Source organism: Sceloporus undulatus, chromosome 8, assembly GCF_019175285.1.
Source record: "Sceloporus undulatus isolate JIND9_A2432 ecotype Alabama chromosome 8, SceUnd_v1.1, whole genome shotgun sequence".
NCBI classification, from domain to species: Eukaryota; Metazoa; Chordata; class Lepidosauria; order Squamata; family Phrynosomatidae; genus Sceloporus; species Sceloporus undulatus.
Genome location: NC_056529.1, coordinates 34,625,242 through 34,643,311, shown reverse-complemented (window position 1 = coordinate 34,643,311; position 18,070 = coordinate 34,625,242). Strand labels below are relative to the sequence as shown.

Here is an 18,070-nt window from a genome sequence, read left to right as displayed (position 1 = left end):
TATATATATATATATATATATATATATATATATATATATATATATATATGTGTGTGTGTGTGTGTATCTAATATTATTTATATATAATATTATATCTATATACCGGATATATATTGTCTGAGTCTCTCTCTCTCTATACACACACACACACACACATGGGGTTGCCATGGCCCTCCTCTGAGAGTATATAGATATAGATATATATGTATACATACGGGGTTGCCATGGCCCTCTATGTTATTCTAACAACAACAATAATAATAGTCCTTGGATTCCTTCCTCTTAGAACCATAGAAGCTGGAAGGGAGCCCATGAAGGATCCGGTCCAAGCCCCTTTCTGCCATGCAGGAACTCTCCGTCAAAGTACCCCAAAAACAGATGGCCATCTGGCCTCTCTGTCAAAAGAGCCTCCAAAGAAAGCCCTGGAACCAACCCTCAGTGGATATTAAGGGCCCAGGATGAGAATGAGGATGATTTCCCCATGGCATATAAAGGGACTGGAGCAGGATAAGATAGGACAGGATCCTATCCTGGGCCCACGCTTCAGAGGATACTAAAGACCCACTGTAATAATAATCATAATAATATAACATCCCATTGCATATCATGGGACTTGAGCATCCATGGATTTAGAGATCCACGGAAAGTCCCGGAACCAACCTACAGTGGATACCAATGGCCCCTAATAATCCTGATCCCAATACAAATCCTATCCCATAGCCTCCATGGATTTGGGGATCCAGGGGTCCCTCTGTGACTTGGCCTCATGGAAACAAAAGCAGAGCTTGGGCCACAAGGACTGGAATCCGCCTCACATCCTGAGGCTCTTTTGGGAGCTGTAGTCCCCAAGGGCCATGTTTTCCAGTCTGTTATCCAGGGCAGCAGGGAGCCCTTCAGGATGCCCAGGACCAAAGCCTTTGCCTCCCCTGCATCAGTAGTGTTATTGTGGTTGTTGTTTTAAATATGGACCCAAAGATGCCAGCAGCCCTGAGTCTCCCAAACCCAGGAGCCAGGAATCCGGAGCCCCTTGGAGCCTGAGAATGGCTGCAACGCTCCTTTTCCGCCACCAGAGGGCGCCCCAGGACTGGGAAGAATCGTCATCATGATCATAAGCGTCAATATGTATTTTATGTTATGTTATTTATTTATATGCCGCTCTTTTCCCAGGACTGTGAGACCCCAGGACCCCTTCAAAAATAGCGCTGTCATATCACCTCTTAACGGTGTCTTCCCCAGGCTAAACATACCCAGCTTTCTAAGTCTCTCATTACACACATGTTCGAAAAAATATATGCATAAAGCACTCTAGCTGAGCTTAGTTATTGATGCATTAACAGGATGTTGTATTAGATGATCCATAGTGACACTTCCAACTCTACAACCAGTTTCATACTCCTTTGTGCCCATTCCCTCCAAACCGTTGTGTTACACTGTGATTAAACAAACTTTCCAAATTTGCTGTTTATGACAGGGAAGGACAACCTGTGGTCCCTCAGCTATTGCTACTCCCTCCTCTCAAGCCTCATTATGCTGTATGAAACTGAAGGGAGCCAGCATCTGCAAATACCCAGCAAGCTACAGGATTCTTATTGTAAGCCACCTTGGCTTCCATCTTGGTCAAAAGGCAGAATATAGGTAAAATATATGAGCTGCCTCTCTCTCTGGGCTCTTGCAGTGTTGCTGAATCACAGCTCCCATCATCCTTAAGCAGGATAGCTGAAGGTAAGGTTAATGGAAATTGCAATCCAATAACATTTGCAGAGCTGTGTGTAGCTACCCCCCTCCACATGAGGCAAAGACTCTTTGTTGGCCCAAGCCTTCTAATTTGAATGGTTCTTTCATCAAGAGGTTGAATGTATGTGAAGCATGGGATATGGATTCTTACAATTAGTAAAGAAATACAAGCTAAGACTTTCCTGGCTCAGATGTGTTAGTTCATTGTGAAATAGGATATTCAAGAGTCAAGGCAAGTGAGAGAAAGAAATGTATATATCTGAGACTTTCACCTAATGCCAGACAGTGGTAAGATCTACCTGAGCCTTCAAGTTGAAAAGGAAGAGCTAGACTTCCACTGTAGAAGGGTCACAATAAGGCTTTCCTTATTACAATCAATGTAAGCTTGTCCTTTAATTACTCTTTTATACAGTTTAATATAGGAAAAGTTAGACATGCAAAGCACCAAAGGAAACTGTAGGGTTCACACAAGATCAGTTACAAGTCTAAGCTTTGAGTGCAAAAGCACAGGAAAGAAACAGAGATAAGAACCCTTATGTCTAACTATTGTTGTCCTCATGCCCTAAATCATCAGCGGCATCACAGTTGCAAATGACAAAGCAACTGAACATATGGGATGGCTTTTCAATTTTCCTTTCATAAATCTTTTTGGGGTAGGATGTGTTCACTGTCCTGTTCAGCAGCTTCCAGAAAAGTTGGTGAAATGCAGTTGACAAGCAAGAGGCAAAGAGATAAATCCAGCTACGGGAACGGCTTGCCTTCCGAAGGTAAATCTTGTACAAAGCTGAAAAAGGCTTGTAAGTTTTGAAGACTTCAATGAAGGGTGGGGGGGGGGGATATTGCATTCAGGTGTGCCATCATTAAGATGGAGGCCAGCTTGAACCACCTCTATCTTTCAAGAAACTCCATCAATGTAAAAAAAATTATGTCCTCCTGCATCTCTTCCGTTGGCATGCCTCAGTCTCTGAGTTGAATGAACTATCTGAATCACTTCCTGAGGAGGTAGAAAATGATGGCTGGAGCGAGCCATAGTTCATGCTCAGTACCCAGCCTAGTTTGTTATGTAGAATGTGCTTGAGTCCTGGAGGAAGAGGCAGAACTTCTAATGTGTCAACATAGTCAGGAAGTAGTTGACGGAGGCGGTAACAGCAGAGGTACTGCAGGGATGTATGGGTGGCACAGGAGCGGATGACCTTCATGCTGCTCTTGGCCGCTGTTGAGCACACCATGGGGTAGAATCTCTTGTTTTGTAGTTGTGTGGCAGCCACTCCTGTGTAGAGATATCAGGAAGGAGGCCAAGGTTAAATAACACATGCTCACAGAGAAGGAAAAAGATTAGACACCAAAACATTTAACCAATATTTCTAGCGTCTGCCCTGACACTCGTGGCGTCCTATTGTTCATGCTTAGGCCACGATATATGAAATACCTTCTCTTCCCATATCAGCCCACTGGGCATATGCAGCCTTCCACAGAGGCCTAGTTGTGTCCCAAGACTCTAGACAAGTGATTCTCAAAGCGGGTGGTACTGCCCCCACCCAGAGGCAGTGGAAAGCTCCAAGGGGGTGGTGGGGAAAAAGAGAGCAGCAGGGGGAGGCTGCGCTCAAAGTACTGTCATGCAAGGAAGGCAAGGGGAAGCAGCAGCTCTTAAGACCATGGTGGGGATGAGGACTGCATGAAACTTCTCTTTTAAGGGTCCCTTAAAAACACCAAGCAGCCCTGCTGATTGTTTCATATGGTGGTATCTCCCATTCTTTGCTTATCTGTGCAAGTTCACTCCTCTTTTGTCAACAGTGGTGCAGGGATGTAGCTGGGAGGGGGGGTTTCCATGGAGTCTGGACCCTCCTTCCTGGAGTACAATGAATGGCAAGTGCGCCCATCGTGTGCACCCCCTACCCAAAATCCTGGCTATGTCCCTGAGAGGTGGTTGGGAAACTCTTGTGAGGCTTGGGCACAGGGCATTGCATCTGTGGCTCAGAGCAGTGGCATTTTGGGACAGACTGAATGAGCAAGGAGGTACAGCATGTGGTGGCAAGGAAAAGCAGTGGCAAAGAGGAGCTTTCAAATTTGGGACCCTGCTTAAGCTTCATGAGCTTTGCTAGGACTTGGCTGGCAGGTTGGAGCTGTACTGTTGCTCACTTTCTTTGGTTTGGAAAGTCCAAGAAAAGAGGTAGCAGAAGAAACAATGTTAGTGTGTGGTGGGGGATGACTAGAAGCTGTGTGGGGAAGGTATTTCTCTGGGAAAGGAGTGAGGATGAGTATCCTGGTTTGATTCTTGGAAGGAGTACTTCACTTCAAAAGCAGTCCTGTAGTTAAAATCTCTGATTTCCCATCTATGCCAATCTCCCATCTCTGCCCCAGCAAAGAAGGATAGAGTCCCTTCTTGCTGGAGGAAAATGTGTAAAGCTGGATCCACCCTGGGGAAGAAAGATTAAGAGTCCTTCCTTGCTGGGGCAAAGCTTCACCTTGAGATCAGCAACTGAACAGCTGGCTGAGCATTAACCGAAAAGCCTTTCACCCATGCTGTCCTTGCGGTAAAGGCAAGTATGAGTGAGAGGCTTCTTGGTCACTGCTCAGCCAGCTATTTAGTCATTGCTCCCATTGGTCACCTTGGGTGCAGTAATCAAACAGCTGGCCAGCTGGCCTTCTTTTTGCTCCACTTGAAGGCCTTCCTACAAAACAGTTTATACATTTTACAGCCATATAATGGCTCCTATAGAGTACATCCTTTATAGAGCTGGGCATGGCTGAGGCAGACACTGCTGGCCAGCTGGTTACTACCATTGCAAGGGTGATGGCGGCAGTGAGAGAGCAGGCTGCCTGTCCTTCCTGTCCTGGGATAGGCATTTAGAAAGCAGAGGAGGGGGATCAGAGCCTCCAACTCTCATCCCCCCCCCATGGGGATCCCACCCCACAGTTTGAGATTAGAATTTTCAGCTATATCATGTTTAGTAAATTTAAAGAAAACTCTAATCTTACCTATACATTTTCTATTTTTAAAGAAGGTCAAAGTTCCATGCCATGTGTCCAGGTGCACTCCAATGATGGAGCCTTGGCCAAACCTTGTTGAGAAATTGATTCTGTCCCCCCTTGTGATGGAGGAGCCCTAAAACACAAAAGGCAGACAGTTACAACACATGCAATAGATTCATTTCACTCTTCTATGTATTCCTACTCTTATTTAAATTAATAAGAGTGGAAGGGACACCTCAGAGGTCATTTAATCAAACTCCACGCCAAGTGTACGATCAATAAAGCATGACATAGTAACAGCAGTATGGGTAGTCCAGTCCCTGCTCAAGTACCTCTGGTAAAAGACAACCCACCCCGTCCCAGTGCAGTCTACTCCATTTCCAAAACCTCCTAATTTCTTAATAATGTTTAGTCAAAATCTGCTTCCATGAACAATCCCATAGCTTTTCAATTTTTAAAAATGATTTCTGGCTGTTATTTTCTCTTTTGCAGACCAAAGGTACCCATATTTTCACACCTCGGGAAAGAAAAATCTCCTGCTGCAAAAGAAGAACAAAAATGCCCTGACTCTCTCCAAACAATTCTACCCGTAGTCCCTTGCTGCCCCCTTATTGAAGACTCTTTCCCCCAAATTACTATGGCGTGTTACAGACCGCCTGAAAGCAGCAGTCTGCCGGCGCTGTCATTAGCACCGCCGAGGAGCCCGTGGCCAAACCGTGACGCTCCCTGGCACCGCAAAAAAGAAGCACCAAAATGTGCACTTGCAACATTATTAGCGCCACGCAACATGCGGACGTTAAGTGTCCGCGACGTCAAAATGGCAGTGCCCATCTGTATAGGGCGCCACCATTTTGTACGTGCTCCGCGCATACTAGGGTTAGGGGCGTCCGTACTTTAAGCCCGTTTGTAACGGGCCTATGTCATGTAATTTAATTCCTTTAATCTCACCTCAAAACCCAGTTTTCAATGAAGTTTTTGGTTTCACTGCTTAAACCCATCCCGTACTACAATCAATAGTTAACTATAAATACTTCTCAGTTCAGCCTTAGCTGCATCTCCCCTCTTTTGATAACTGAATCAAATTCTTCCTTGCACTTTCCTCAGAGCAGAGATGTGTCATTGTGTACTTTATAAATGCTGATTAACAGCAAATATATGAATCATAGAGTTGGAAGAGACCGCAAGGGCCATCCAGTCCAACCCCCTACCATGCAGGAAATCCAGATCAAAGCATCCCCGAAAGATGGCCATCCAGCCTCCGTTTGAAGACCTCCAAGGAGGGAGACTCCACTACACTCCTAAGAAGTGTGTTCCACTGTCGAACAGCCCTTACTGTCAGGAAATTCCTCCTAATGTTGAGGTGGAATCTCTTTTCCTGCAGCTTGCATCCATTGCTCTGGGTCCTAGTCTCTGGAGCAGCAGAAAACAAGCTTGCTCCCTCCTCAACATGACATCCCTTCAAGTATTTAAATAGGGCTATCATATCACCTCTTAACCTTCTCTTCTCCAGGCTAAACACCCCCAGCTCCCTGAGTCGTTCCTCATAGGGCAAGGTTTCCAGACCCTTCACCATTTTAGTCGCCCTCCTTTGGACACACTCCAGTTTCTCAATGTCCTTTTTGAAGACAATCATGCAGACTTTCTATCTCTGAAATGTACTGGCAGAAGGATGGAGGAAACATGGCTCTCATATACTTGAAACTTGGCAAAACTTCAATTTCCTCATTTTTTGCCAAATATTTCTTTTTTAATGGCTAGTAATTCTGTGCAGGCAGCATCCCATTACACCGACTGTAGGGGGTGGTGCTCATCCCCGAAGAGCCAGCGTTGTTCAAAGGCAACTCCATGATCATGTGGCCAGCATGACTGCACAGAACACTGTTACCTTCCCACCAAAGTGGTACCTATTCATCTGTCTGCATTTGTATAATAATAATAATAATAAAACATTTTATTTATAGACCGCTATTCCGCAATGATCATAGCGGTGTACAGAACAAAAATGCAATACAATACAATCTCTCTCCCTCAAGAAGGTGGCTGAAGGGAAGTCTTTTCTTCTTCCAGGCAGGCCTGGTGGAGCTAGCCTGCCTTTCTCTCCCTCAAGATGGAGGATGAAGGGAGGGCTTGTCTTCTTCAAGGCAGGCCTGGTGGAGCTAGCCTGCCTCTCTCTCCCTCAAGATGGAGGATGAAGGGAGGGCTTGTCTTCTTCCAGGCAGGCCTGGTGGTGCTTTCAACCGCTCGGCTGGCAGAAGCTGCAGCTAGTGTCAGGAGTTCACCCCATCATGCAGCACTTGGGCCTTGAATTGCCAACCTTCTGATCATCAAAACTGGCACCTTAACCATTAAGCCACTGCATCTTTCTGGTACAATGTACTTAAGTACCATTAGTTAAGCACTTTTTGTGTGAGAGAGTTTCACACACTATTCAAAATCAAGTCATGTCTGTGAAAGCTGAATCACATTTCAAACACCATCACAAACTGTTATTTCATAGCATTTTGCCAAGTGGCTCACGCATTCAGCTGTAGGCCACTGGAGAAAGAACCTTCTTGAAGACTCACACATGATTATCTCTGATTATCAGCAAGCCTTCCTTTTTTACATTTACTCCAGCAATTTCTCTACAGCCATTACCTGTATAAGACAGACCCCAACTGTCTTCATCTTTGCCCAGCAGGCTGCAAAATGTGTGCCGATACTTGTCCAAATTTACATCTGATGTCCCAATTCCCACCATCTAGATAGATAACCAGTAGGAAGTGGGGGAGGAGAGTGGACCGAAAGGAAGGAAAAAAGGAGGAGATTATATGAACTCATGGAATAAGCTATATATTACCTAAACAGTATCTAGTGTAAGTCTTTTGTTTACTTGAAAAAGACATTTGATTCTGTTCTAGCGACATAAAACACATTTCTTAACAATCCATACTCTGGGGAAAGTCACATGTTACCCAACAAACTTGTACACATTTTCATTCCTGGTTTTCACTGCTTTCTAAAGTAAGTTGCATTTCCGTTGCTCAGGAAATTAAAATGCTGACATACAGTTAAAATAGCTAACATTTCTTTTTCCTAGAAGAGCACATAAAGCTCAATAAAGTCTGATAGCTTAATTTCAGGCTAGTTAATCTATCCAGAAAGCTCATACTTATTATTATTAACCTTTATTTAGGAAACGCTGTCAATTTACACAGCGCTATACATACAATCTTTTTAATTAGACGGTTCCCTGCCCTCGGGCATACAATCTAAAAAGACATGACACAAAAGGAGAAGGGAGTGGTGGAGGGAAAGGGGATGAGGTCCAGCAATTCCTCTCTACCTCCGAGGCCTGGACCAAGGCAGATGGACTGGAGGAAGGGCTTGGCTTCATAATGGATGGTTAATCTTCTTCCAGGGAAAATACATACTCTCAAGTAGGATAATATATATACAATACATAGCAGTACAGGAAATGGTTCGATAAACAGGCACCAAAAGAACATCAAATAATAAGCGACAATTGTGCAATGCCTGGGAAGGCTTCTCTGAACAGGATGGTTTTCAACTCCGTTTTGAAGCTGGTTAAAGAAGTGATGGCTCTTGCTTGTGGAGGAAGAAGGTTCCAGGAGCGAGGGGCAGCAAGTGAAAAGGGGCAAATCCGGGATGGGGCAGAGGAAATCCTGGGCTGAGACAGTAGACCTTGACTACCAGAACGGAGGGCCCGCGTGGGAAGGTGAGGAGAAAGAAGGTCTGATACAACATAATGACTTTTGTTACTGTGAAAATACCCCCTTGTCCGCATTCTTTATGGGTTTTATTCCATGTTTTGAGCCAGGGAATACTACATTCATGCTTACTGATATCATCAGGATATCACTTTTGAGGTGCTGTATCGAACTACTTGCAGTCCCCAACACCGAAGAAGAGCCATAACAGCTATTCTTAAAATTAAGCCCTCCTGGGATGATGGCGATGGCAGTGAGGAAGGGGGTGCATTTCTAATTTTTGCCCTGCCCCATCATCCTTCACCACTGACCATGCTAGGTAGGGCTGATGGGATTTAGAGTTACAGTTCATTAACATCAGGAAAGCTGTATGATCCCCATGCCTACTGTGTCTGACAGTGGCTCTACAGGGATTTCTCATCACTGATTCACATGATCCGTTCAGCCACATATGTCCAATATGGAACCTTAGACTTCCAAATTTGTGCTCTGTCACTGTGATATGATTCTGCCTCAGCAACAACCTGTATATGAACATCATTGGATACACCAGTCTCAGCCATCCAGCACTCACACAGAGGCAAAAATTGGGGAACACTCGTACTATGGGAGGACATGAAACAGCTTCACATGCATATAACAATGTGGAGGTTACTGTGCGTATGCAGATCATGGCTTATTCTTAATGGTATATTCTTAATGCTGAGAATACACAACCATATTAAGAACATATATAAGAATATATATTACTATGATCAAACATCTGGAGAACCACAGGATTCCCACCTCTGGTATAGAGCCATTAAACTGTAGATCTATGAATGAAACCTACAGTATTGTTTGGTTAAACTGCCCGACACACCTATTCATTTTGAATTAACATACCATGTCAGTGCCGTAGACTGGTGAAGTCATCTTGATTTCCCAAAAGTGCTGCCCCTCTGCAAGTTCCTTGTTCCCTCGGATGGCAGCAGTGCCACAGCTGTAGTCCATGTGGAAATTCACCTTGCGGTTATCACAGGTCAAGAGTGTTGCAGTTGATTTGTTCAGATCATCCCATACCCAATCAAAGTCTGGGGAAAAGATGTAGAAGATAAATGTACTGGGTCTACTATCATGTGCATGTCAACTAGTAATTTTTTTCTTTTCATTCTGGATGTAGGGACAGACATTTTACCAGAATGACAAGACTCCTTTGAGAAGAGAAATGGACTGAATATTCAGGGTTTGAACTCTTAACTTCTAGGGCCTTAATCAATCTCTACATTTTATTTCTCTGCTTCAGAGCTTCAGTTTTCACATATCCCACATGACTGTTTTGTGCTGCCATGTTGCTTCAATTCAACAATAAAAGAAGAAACTGCAGAATTTCCTTACATTCATCTTCTTCTCCACACTGACAATCTATGATCCGGTGGATGGCATGAGGGTTAGAGCAGAATGGAGATCCATTTTGGCTCTCACAGTTACAGTATGACTCTCCAGTCACAGGGATTGCTGTGGGTATGGAAGGCAACAGAGAGGGAAATTCTGGCTCTGAATCAGAATCACTATGCTGCAGAAGGAAAGAAAAAGATAGTCAATCCCTCCCTTCAGGAAGGTTCCCAAGGATCCTCAAAGTAAGTATTTTGAAACATGCTTTTTACTTTAAGACATCAGCTGGTATTGTTCACTGTGACTAGTGTCAATCATGCCCTATTTGAGACTTGTGGTTCAGTGGTCCCCAAGATTACCCATGAAGAATGGCTCCGGGGGGAAAAGCCTTTGCCTCCACCCCATCTGCTTGTTCTCACATTTCATTTCTCAGGAAGTGATGAAGGAAAGAACCAAGTAATAGTGACTTACACATGTAGCTACAAACTATGGCAAAACACAGATTTGACTATTTAGTTCTTAATGGTAAGAAGAGAAGACAAGACACTTAACATAGTAAGTAGGACTGGTCTTTATCTATTCTGATACCTTAGTACTGTTATTTTTCCTTACAGACCTTTGCATTAATACACTGCTTAATTTATTTCATTTACAAGATGATTTCAGTGGTTCCCTCCTATGCACTTGGGTATAAAATCTAAATTTTAAATTTGGGTTTAGCAACTGCTCCCCTGGTTCTTGGGCATAGACCTTTCCTTGTTTTACTGACCAAAAACCTTTCAACTGGAGCTATCTTGGAGTGAACCAACAACCTTATGCACAAAAAACATATGCTTTAACACCAAGCTAGAAGACTATCCAGTGCTCCCACTCACTAAACATTTGAAAACAACAGTGGTGGTTCCTTCTGCAGGAGCCCTACAAGACTATAAGGTACAGCATCTATTTCTTTTACTTAAGTGGAAAATAAGGTAGCGAACCACCCCAATTTTAGCAATGTGAATAGTGGCAATGGCTGAGGGAGGATGGGACTACAAAACAAAAGTATAGGAGCACATGTTGCCTACAAGCCATGTATTATCCACCTGTGATCTAGTATAGAAACATATACAGTCAGCTTGCCCCTTATGCGGGGATCCGTTCCAGATCCTCCCCACCCCCCCATGTAAGGGAAACTGAGCGTATGCTCAAATCCCATTAAGGATAATTGGGCGCACTTCCGCACCGCAGTATGCTGTACATGCCATGGGGGCGTGCCCCATTGTTCCTATTGGGGCTTGCCTTCCATGTGAGCTCAAGCCTGCGGATGGGATGGGCCAATTGTACTCATTAAATTTACCACAGATTCTAGTTTAATTTATCTTGGTTAAATAAATGTCGCTAACTGCTGGATCAATTTGCACATCACTGCTAAGAGTTTTGGCCAGAAGTAAGACTAGGCAAAAATCTGAAGTGATCACATGCTAACAGTTTACCTAACAAGACTAGCAGTCTCAAGTATCCAAAAACAATGGGTCTTCAGACAGCAGTCTTGTAGATGAAACAGCCATCTATCCTACCTGTCCATCAGAATCGTAAGACCAACCATGGGGCCCAGAAGGCAATGCCCGCGAATCTCCGTCACGGCATACCCCACTTAGGACATAGTGCCAAGCTCTGTTGCTGCGCACACGTCGAGCCATAGTGCCTTTGAAGAGGTAATCTGGAAGACAAACCAAGATGTGTCATCTTAAAAGATTATCAGCCAACCTTTCCTTGCCTATCCTATTAACTGCACAACAGGAACAAGGATCCTTTCTTCAGAGAGCCCTTTATTATTTAGAACACCTAATGAGTACTAAGGATTCCACACCGCCGCCTAAATAAGGAGATAAAAGTAATACTGGAAGAGGTAATAAGATGGAAATCCACAGGGTGACCTGAGCCAAGTCATATTTTTTTAGCCTCAGACGGAAATTCCTTCTGAACAAATCTTGCCAAGAAAATCCCATAATAAGTTTGCCTTAGGGTCACCATGAGACTCAGCATGCTGTAGTGCATTGAGTGTTTGATTCCCTGCTTGGCCAGGGAAACCCACAGAGTGGACCAGGGCAAGTCATGCTCTCTCAGCCTCATGGGAGGTCAATGGCAAACCTCCTCTGAACAAATCTTGCCAAGAAAACCCATGACAGATTCACCTTAGGGTTGCTATAAGTCAGAAACAACTTGAAGACACACAACAAAGGGTCACCATAAGTTGCAAACAACTTGAACTCACGCAAAAACATATGCAAGGTAAGGTCCTTTATGAAAGTTACTTTGTAAACATGAGCCAGCCACTATCTTGCAGACTAACCTATTTTACAGTACTATTATAAGTGCCACCTTGAACTCTTGGGAAGAAAATTGGAAGACAGTTTTACTATGTAAGAAAAAAATGGACACGCATAAGGAATAACATTTGAGGAAAGATCAGTACAGTTGGCCCTCCTTATCCATAGATTTTTTTATTCAACCATCCCCAACTTGAAAATATTCAGAAATATATACATTCCAATAAGCAAACCTTGATTTTGCCATCATATATAAAGAACACTGTTTCACTGTATCATTGTATATAATGAAACTTGATCATCCACCTATTTTGGTATCCACAAGGGTCCTGGAAACAAACTCCAGCAGATACAAAGGGCCCACTGTATACAGATTGATGAAAATGAGAGAGAAGCGAGAGAGAGAATTTGAGGGAGAAACTGACAATTAAAAAGAAGCGAGGTCAGAACAAAGAAGAAAGTCATTTACACAGAAAGAACAAGGGAATAGGGGGAAATATTTGGAAGAACAAAGATTCAAAGAAATACTGACAAGACTGGATGGAAGTTGATATAACCAACATATAACAGTCATAAAATGTAAGATATGTTGAAAGGGGGGAGAGTCATCGACAAGGAATTAATTAAGAAGTAACTATAGTTTGGTTCCCTCCTTGTGATGTAATGCTTGTTTGTTTTAAGTATATTGTTATGTGGAATTTATAATACAGTATATGTCTTATGGGTCCAAACAGACAGGCCAAAATAAAGCTACTTTGAGTCACTTTGGAGGTATGCTGTTTAAATGATGCATGAATCCTAAAAGGCCAGAAGCCACGCCAAAGCCATGCTCTTGTCCTAAGGACTGGAGTGCAGCTTTGGCACAGCTTCTGGCCTCTTAAGATGTGTGTGTCATTTAAACAGCATACCTCCAAAGAGACCCGGAGCAGCTTTATTTTGGCCTGTCTTTACGAGCCCATAGTTATTTAAACTGATCACTAAAATGAAAATCATAATAAAGTTGTAGGCTAGTCAAAGATAATTTCATCCCTGGATACATTCTGGAAGAAGTTTTGAATAAAATGTTGGCTGAAACATGTTGAACAGCTCTGCTTTTTTGTTGTGTAAGAACCAATCCCTATCTTTCCACGTTATTTCTGCCTCTGGTACAAATTTTTGTGTTGAAGAAGTCATGCCCAGGAACACACCCACTTTATTAAATGAGGTATACCTGTATATATACACCTGTGTGTGTTTATCCATAATTGTCTCAGCTAGTTGTTTACATCAATCATGTTAGATTGGTCAAACACAGGATATGATGCTGTAGTCATTCTTAAGGAATCATGTTTTGACAAACAGTAGTGCTCAGAGGAAGAGACGAACAAATGAATGCATTGCTCAGCTTGTTTGTTTCACCAAATATCTTGACTCTCCATCAGTCACAAATACAAGTAGCCAAGACAAAATGTGGTGAGTTGCCTCTGTCCACAGACATACATACATCTCTCACTGAAATAAAATATGCAGCCAGTCATAGTAGAAATTTAAAGACAAAGCCATTTTAGTCCAGCTCAACATAAAAAGAGATAAGCAAATCTTGCATCACCTTTGAGACTTACTTCATCAGATATGGTGCATCTGACAAAGTGGATCAAAGTCCAAAAAAGCTTATGCTAGAAATGTCTTTTCTCAGTCTCAAAGGTGCTGAAGGAAGCTGGAATTGTGTTCAGAGGACGGTGAACAAAATGGTGAAGAGTCTGGAAATCATGTCCTATGAGGAGCAACTTAGGGAGCTGGACATGTTTAACCTGGAGAAGTGACAACTACAAGGTGATATGATAGCCCTGTTTAAATATTTGAAGGGATGTCATATTGAGGATGGAGCAAGCTTGTTTTCTGCTGCTCCAGAGAATAGGACCTGGAACAATGGATGCAAGCTCCAGGAAAAAAGATTTCCCCTCAATATTAGGAGGAACTTCCTGACAGTGAGAGCTGTTTGACAGTGGAACATACTCAAAGTGTGGTGAAGTTTTGGGGTTTTAAACAGAGGCTGGATGGCCATCTGTTGGGGAAGCTTTGATTGTGAGTTTCTGCATGGCAAGGGCTGGAATGGATGGCCCTTGTGGTCTCTTCCAGCTCTATGATTCGAAGAAGGATTCCTGTATATCTGCCCCCATTATATCACCTCAGATCTTAGGTGTCCCGTCTTTGAACTGGAAAGGAGGGAAGAAAGAAACAGAAAAGGGCAAAGGCTGGTTGTCAACTCGCTCAGCTGCTCAGTCGACCCGTCCCCAGAGTGGAGCAGCCATAGGGAGGCAAAGCTCTTGCTCCATCAAGTAACCATTTTAACATATTTTGATGTATTCAGTTGGCCTCTTCCTACCCAGACAGATTTCCAGAGACCTAGAAGGACGAGACCACAAATGCTGTCCAAGCTAATAGGCATTTGATATCCCATTTCAATCCTGCTCATCGCTGGCATTACGTAAGAAACACTAGGATTAACATAATGTGATTAAGGCTACTCAGCTCAACGATCACATAACCACTCCTGGCAACTCAGCTGGCTGGCAAATGAGTTGCCCTATGAAGAATGAGATGGCTAGAAACAAACTTTGTCATTTTAGAAGAGCCAATAACTAAAGCCAATTTTGGCTAAGCATGAATGGAAAGCGGGCGGAACACAAGAACTGCCACAATAAAGACCCTGTGCCACAAGTGCAGGACCTTTGGCCCTCCAGTTGTTTTGAACTTCAGCCTCCACCAGTATAACCAGTGGTAGTGACTTATGGGAGTTACCATTCAAACCATCTGGGAGGTAGGAGATTAGTCGCCACTGCTATATGGTAGACACAATACTTTTCCTTGTGCAAAAAATAAGGTTTGCTTTTCACTTCAGACAAACAAATGTGTCCTTAAACAGATGAAGCATGAACTCTCCTGGGAAGCCAAGATGACCAAACTGAGGCTGTCATATTTTGGCAACATCATGAGAAGGCACGATTCACTGGAAGAGTCATTAATGCTAGCAAAGGTAGAAGATCTTAGACTGTGCACCCTAAGCAGGCTTTTTTGTTTCTATGTTGATATTTGCTATGTACAGTGCTGTGTAAACTTACATCACTTTATAAACAAACCTAATAATAATAATAATAATAATAATAATAATAATAATAAGATGATGGTGGTGGTGGTGGTGGTGGTGGTGGTGAGAAGGAGAACAAAAGCCAGGTGGACAGACTGCAGGACATGAGCAGGACTTAGAAGGACAGGGGGTCTTGGCAATGTCCCATCCACAGGGTCGCCATGAGTTGGGCTGACTCAAAGGCAGCTAACAAAGACAATTTTGATAACCTAATTCAAGTTCTGCCACTTGTCCCTTTCCTACAGATTCACTGAAAGGGCTGAAGAACTACAGGCCTTCCCTCTCTTACAACAGGTCCACACTGGCCCAGTAAAAACGGAAATGCAAAACAAGGTACACATACTTCTCAATGTCTACACACCAGAAGTTCCCAACCTTTCCGACTCACGGAGCTCTTTTTAGAATCAGCTTCTATGGCGGAGCCCCTAAGAGGCCTACCCTATGTCTTACAGGTTAATGGTGTTTAGGAATAGTGTTAAGTACTGTTTCTTAATCTTTAATTTCATTCTAGCCTGACGAAGAAGAGCTCTCCCTCCAATGCACCTGAAGGGAGGGAAAAGGCAGGCCCAATTCCATCAAGCCTAGACTGAAGAAGAGCCCTCCTTCCATGCCATTTGTCATCATCCAGCCTGGGAGGGAGGGGGAAGGTAGGCCTGGCCTAGAGTAAGAAGATGATCCCTCCTTCTCTGCCACCATCCAGCTGAGAGGGAGAGAAAGGCCAGACAGCTCTATCAGGACAGCCCTCCCTCCAGTCCATCTGCCTTGGTCCAGGCCTCAGAGGGAGAGAAGAATTGCTGGACCCGATCCCCTTCTCCTTTTGCGTCATGTCTTTTTAGATTGTAAGCCTGAGGGCAGGCCCTGAGAGCCTTTAATGATAATAATAATAATTAATATGTCCTACTTCTTCCAAGGATCGAAGCAGGATTACATCATTAAAATAATACAACGCAACTGAACAGTCAGTAAAATACTAATACTGAATTATGCATCCCTATTAGTTCCTTAAAATCTCCAAACATCAATTCATGTACCATCATGCTTAGAGAGGGGGGTCTTAATCATCATCTCTATACCAAATCAATCAAGAAATCCCATTTCCATTTCTTCCGTTTCCCTTGAGCAGGGGTAGGCAACCTATGACCCGCGGGCTGGATCCGGCCTGGAGAGGCCTTGGGACTGACCCCAGCCCGGTCCTGCCGCCGATTGCCGCCGGGGCCTTTGGCCTCTCGCGCGAGGGGCCTTTGGCCTATCAGGAGGTGGTGGTCAAGGGGGGCAATTGTCTATAGAAACCTCAGAAACATGCATTTATATTAAAAAAAATTAAAAATCAGCAAATTTTTTCGCATGTCCTCCATTTTTTAAATAAAAAGTGTGCTCCATTTGAAAATTTTGTCCAACATTTTTCCCGGTTTATTTATATATATAATTTTTAAAATTGTTTAATTATTTACTTTTTGGCTTTGGCCCCCAGTTGTCTGAGGGACAGCAGCCCGGCCCCCGGCTCAAAAGGGTTGCCTCCCCCTGCCCTTGAGCGGCCGTGGAGCCCTTGGGAAGGGCAGGCAGAGCCCCAAGGGCCCCTCAGGGCAAAGGCTGGGAGCCCCTGGTCTTCACTATCCATTCTTCTGGAAGTTTTGACCGAACTATAAACTACAAAGCAGCAAAATAGAAACGACTATAAAAACCAGCCCTCTAAAATGCGCAGAATAAGAGAGAGTTGGGAGAGACTTCAAGGGCCTTGAGATCCAAGCCCTCAAACAAATAAGTCACGAAGCCACACAACAACCACCATCCCAGTTTCTTAATCTTTAACAGCCAGATTGGTCAGGATAAATCAGTATCATCATCATCATCATCATCATTTGCAACCTGCTTTTTCACCAAACCACTCAGAGTCTAAAGACTTAAGAAAATGCCAGTTCAAAAGGGATGGAGCCACTGCAAGACTCAAACAGGCCATGTGTTTAAAAACAGACTCCAGCTCAAAAGGAGGACGGAAAGGGCTCTGGCAGCAGCTCTGAGACCATCTGAAAGGGATGCTTCTATGCTTCCTGGACCTGAGCCCACTTCCTCAGATGCCTGGGGCTGAGTGCAAAGTCCAGGGAAGGGCCTTCCTAGAGGTCGGTGTGTGAGGGACGCAAAGGGCCCTCCCTTCATGGGAGCCACTTGGACTGAGGTGAGGCCCCACTGGCTCTGGCTTTAGAGGCTCTCTCTCCCTTCCTTTGGCGTTAGAGGAGGGGAGAGGGGCCGAAGGTTTCCTGCGTCTGTCTGGCAAGAAGGAAAAGGGCCACAGGAGGCAAAGGTCTGGGAGGCGGCGGCGGTTTGGGCTCCCGGCATCCCCCAGAGAGGAGGATGGGCCTTGCTTTCAGGCGGGGGATGCTGGGACGAGCCAACAGTGCAGTGCAGCAGCGAACAAGGCCAATGCGATGCTAGGCTGCATCAATCGGAGTGTAGTGTCTAGATGAAGGGGAGGAATAGCGCCCTGGCACAGAGTTCAAAAGGATGCGGGGAAACTGGAGCCATGATGCCTCCAAAGGAGTCTCCTTCGCTGGAGGCCTTGAAGCAGAGGCTGGGGCGCTTCGACCGACTGACTGGGAGTCCCTGCATGGCGGGGCCAGGGCCCTTCTGGGGCTCCTTCCAACTCTATGATCCTTTGCCCCCAAATCGCTCAGGCGAAGAAGACCCAGGCCCTCCATATTTACCCAGCCTCCTTCGCGGGAGCTCCCAGCAGGCACCGCGGCGGGGAAACGGGAAGCGAGGCCAAGGGTCCGCAGAGACATGGAAGTGGGGCCTGTCTCCTTCTGCCTTTCCCTCAGGAAGCGGCCGAGAGCCGACCCTCCTTC

The 18,070-nt window shown here is 44.4% G+C and overlaps 1 protein-coding gene across 1 annotated transcript; it reads right to left on the bottom strand.

Moving 5' to 3' along the window:
* Positions 1–2,108: 2,108 nt before the first annotated feature.
* Positions 2,109–18,062, bottom strand: SPSB3 (splA/ryanodine receptor domain and SOCS box containing 3). Its single transcript, XM_042437811.1, is given in 8 exon segments — positions 2,109–3,004; positions 4,714–4,822; positions 4,824–4,840; positions 7,345–7,447; positions 9,303–9,490; positions 9,795–9,972; positions 11,351–11,493; positions 17,930–18,062. Coding segments are annotated over 7 exon segments (1,065 nt in total). The 5' UTR covers positions 11,474–11,493; positions 17,930–18,062; the 3' UTR covers positions 2,109–2,657.
* Between the last annotated feature and the right edge of the window lie 8 nt (positions 18,063–18,070).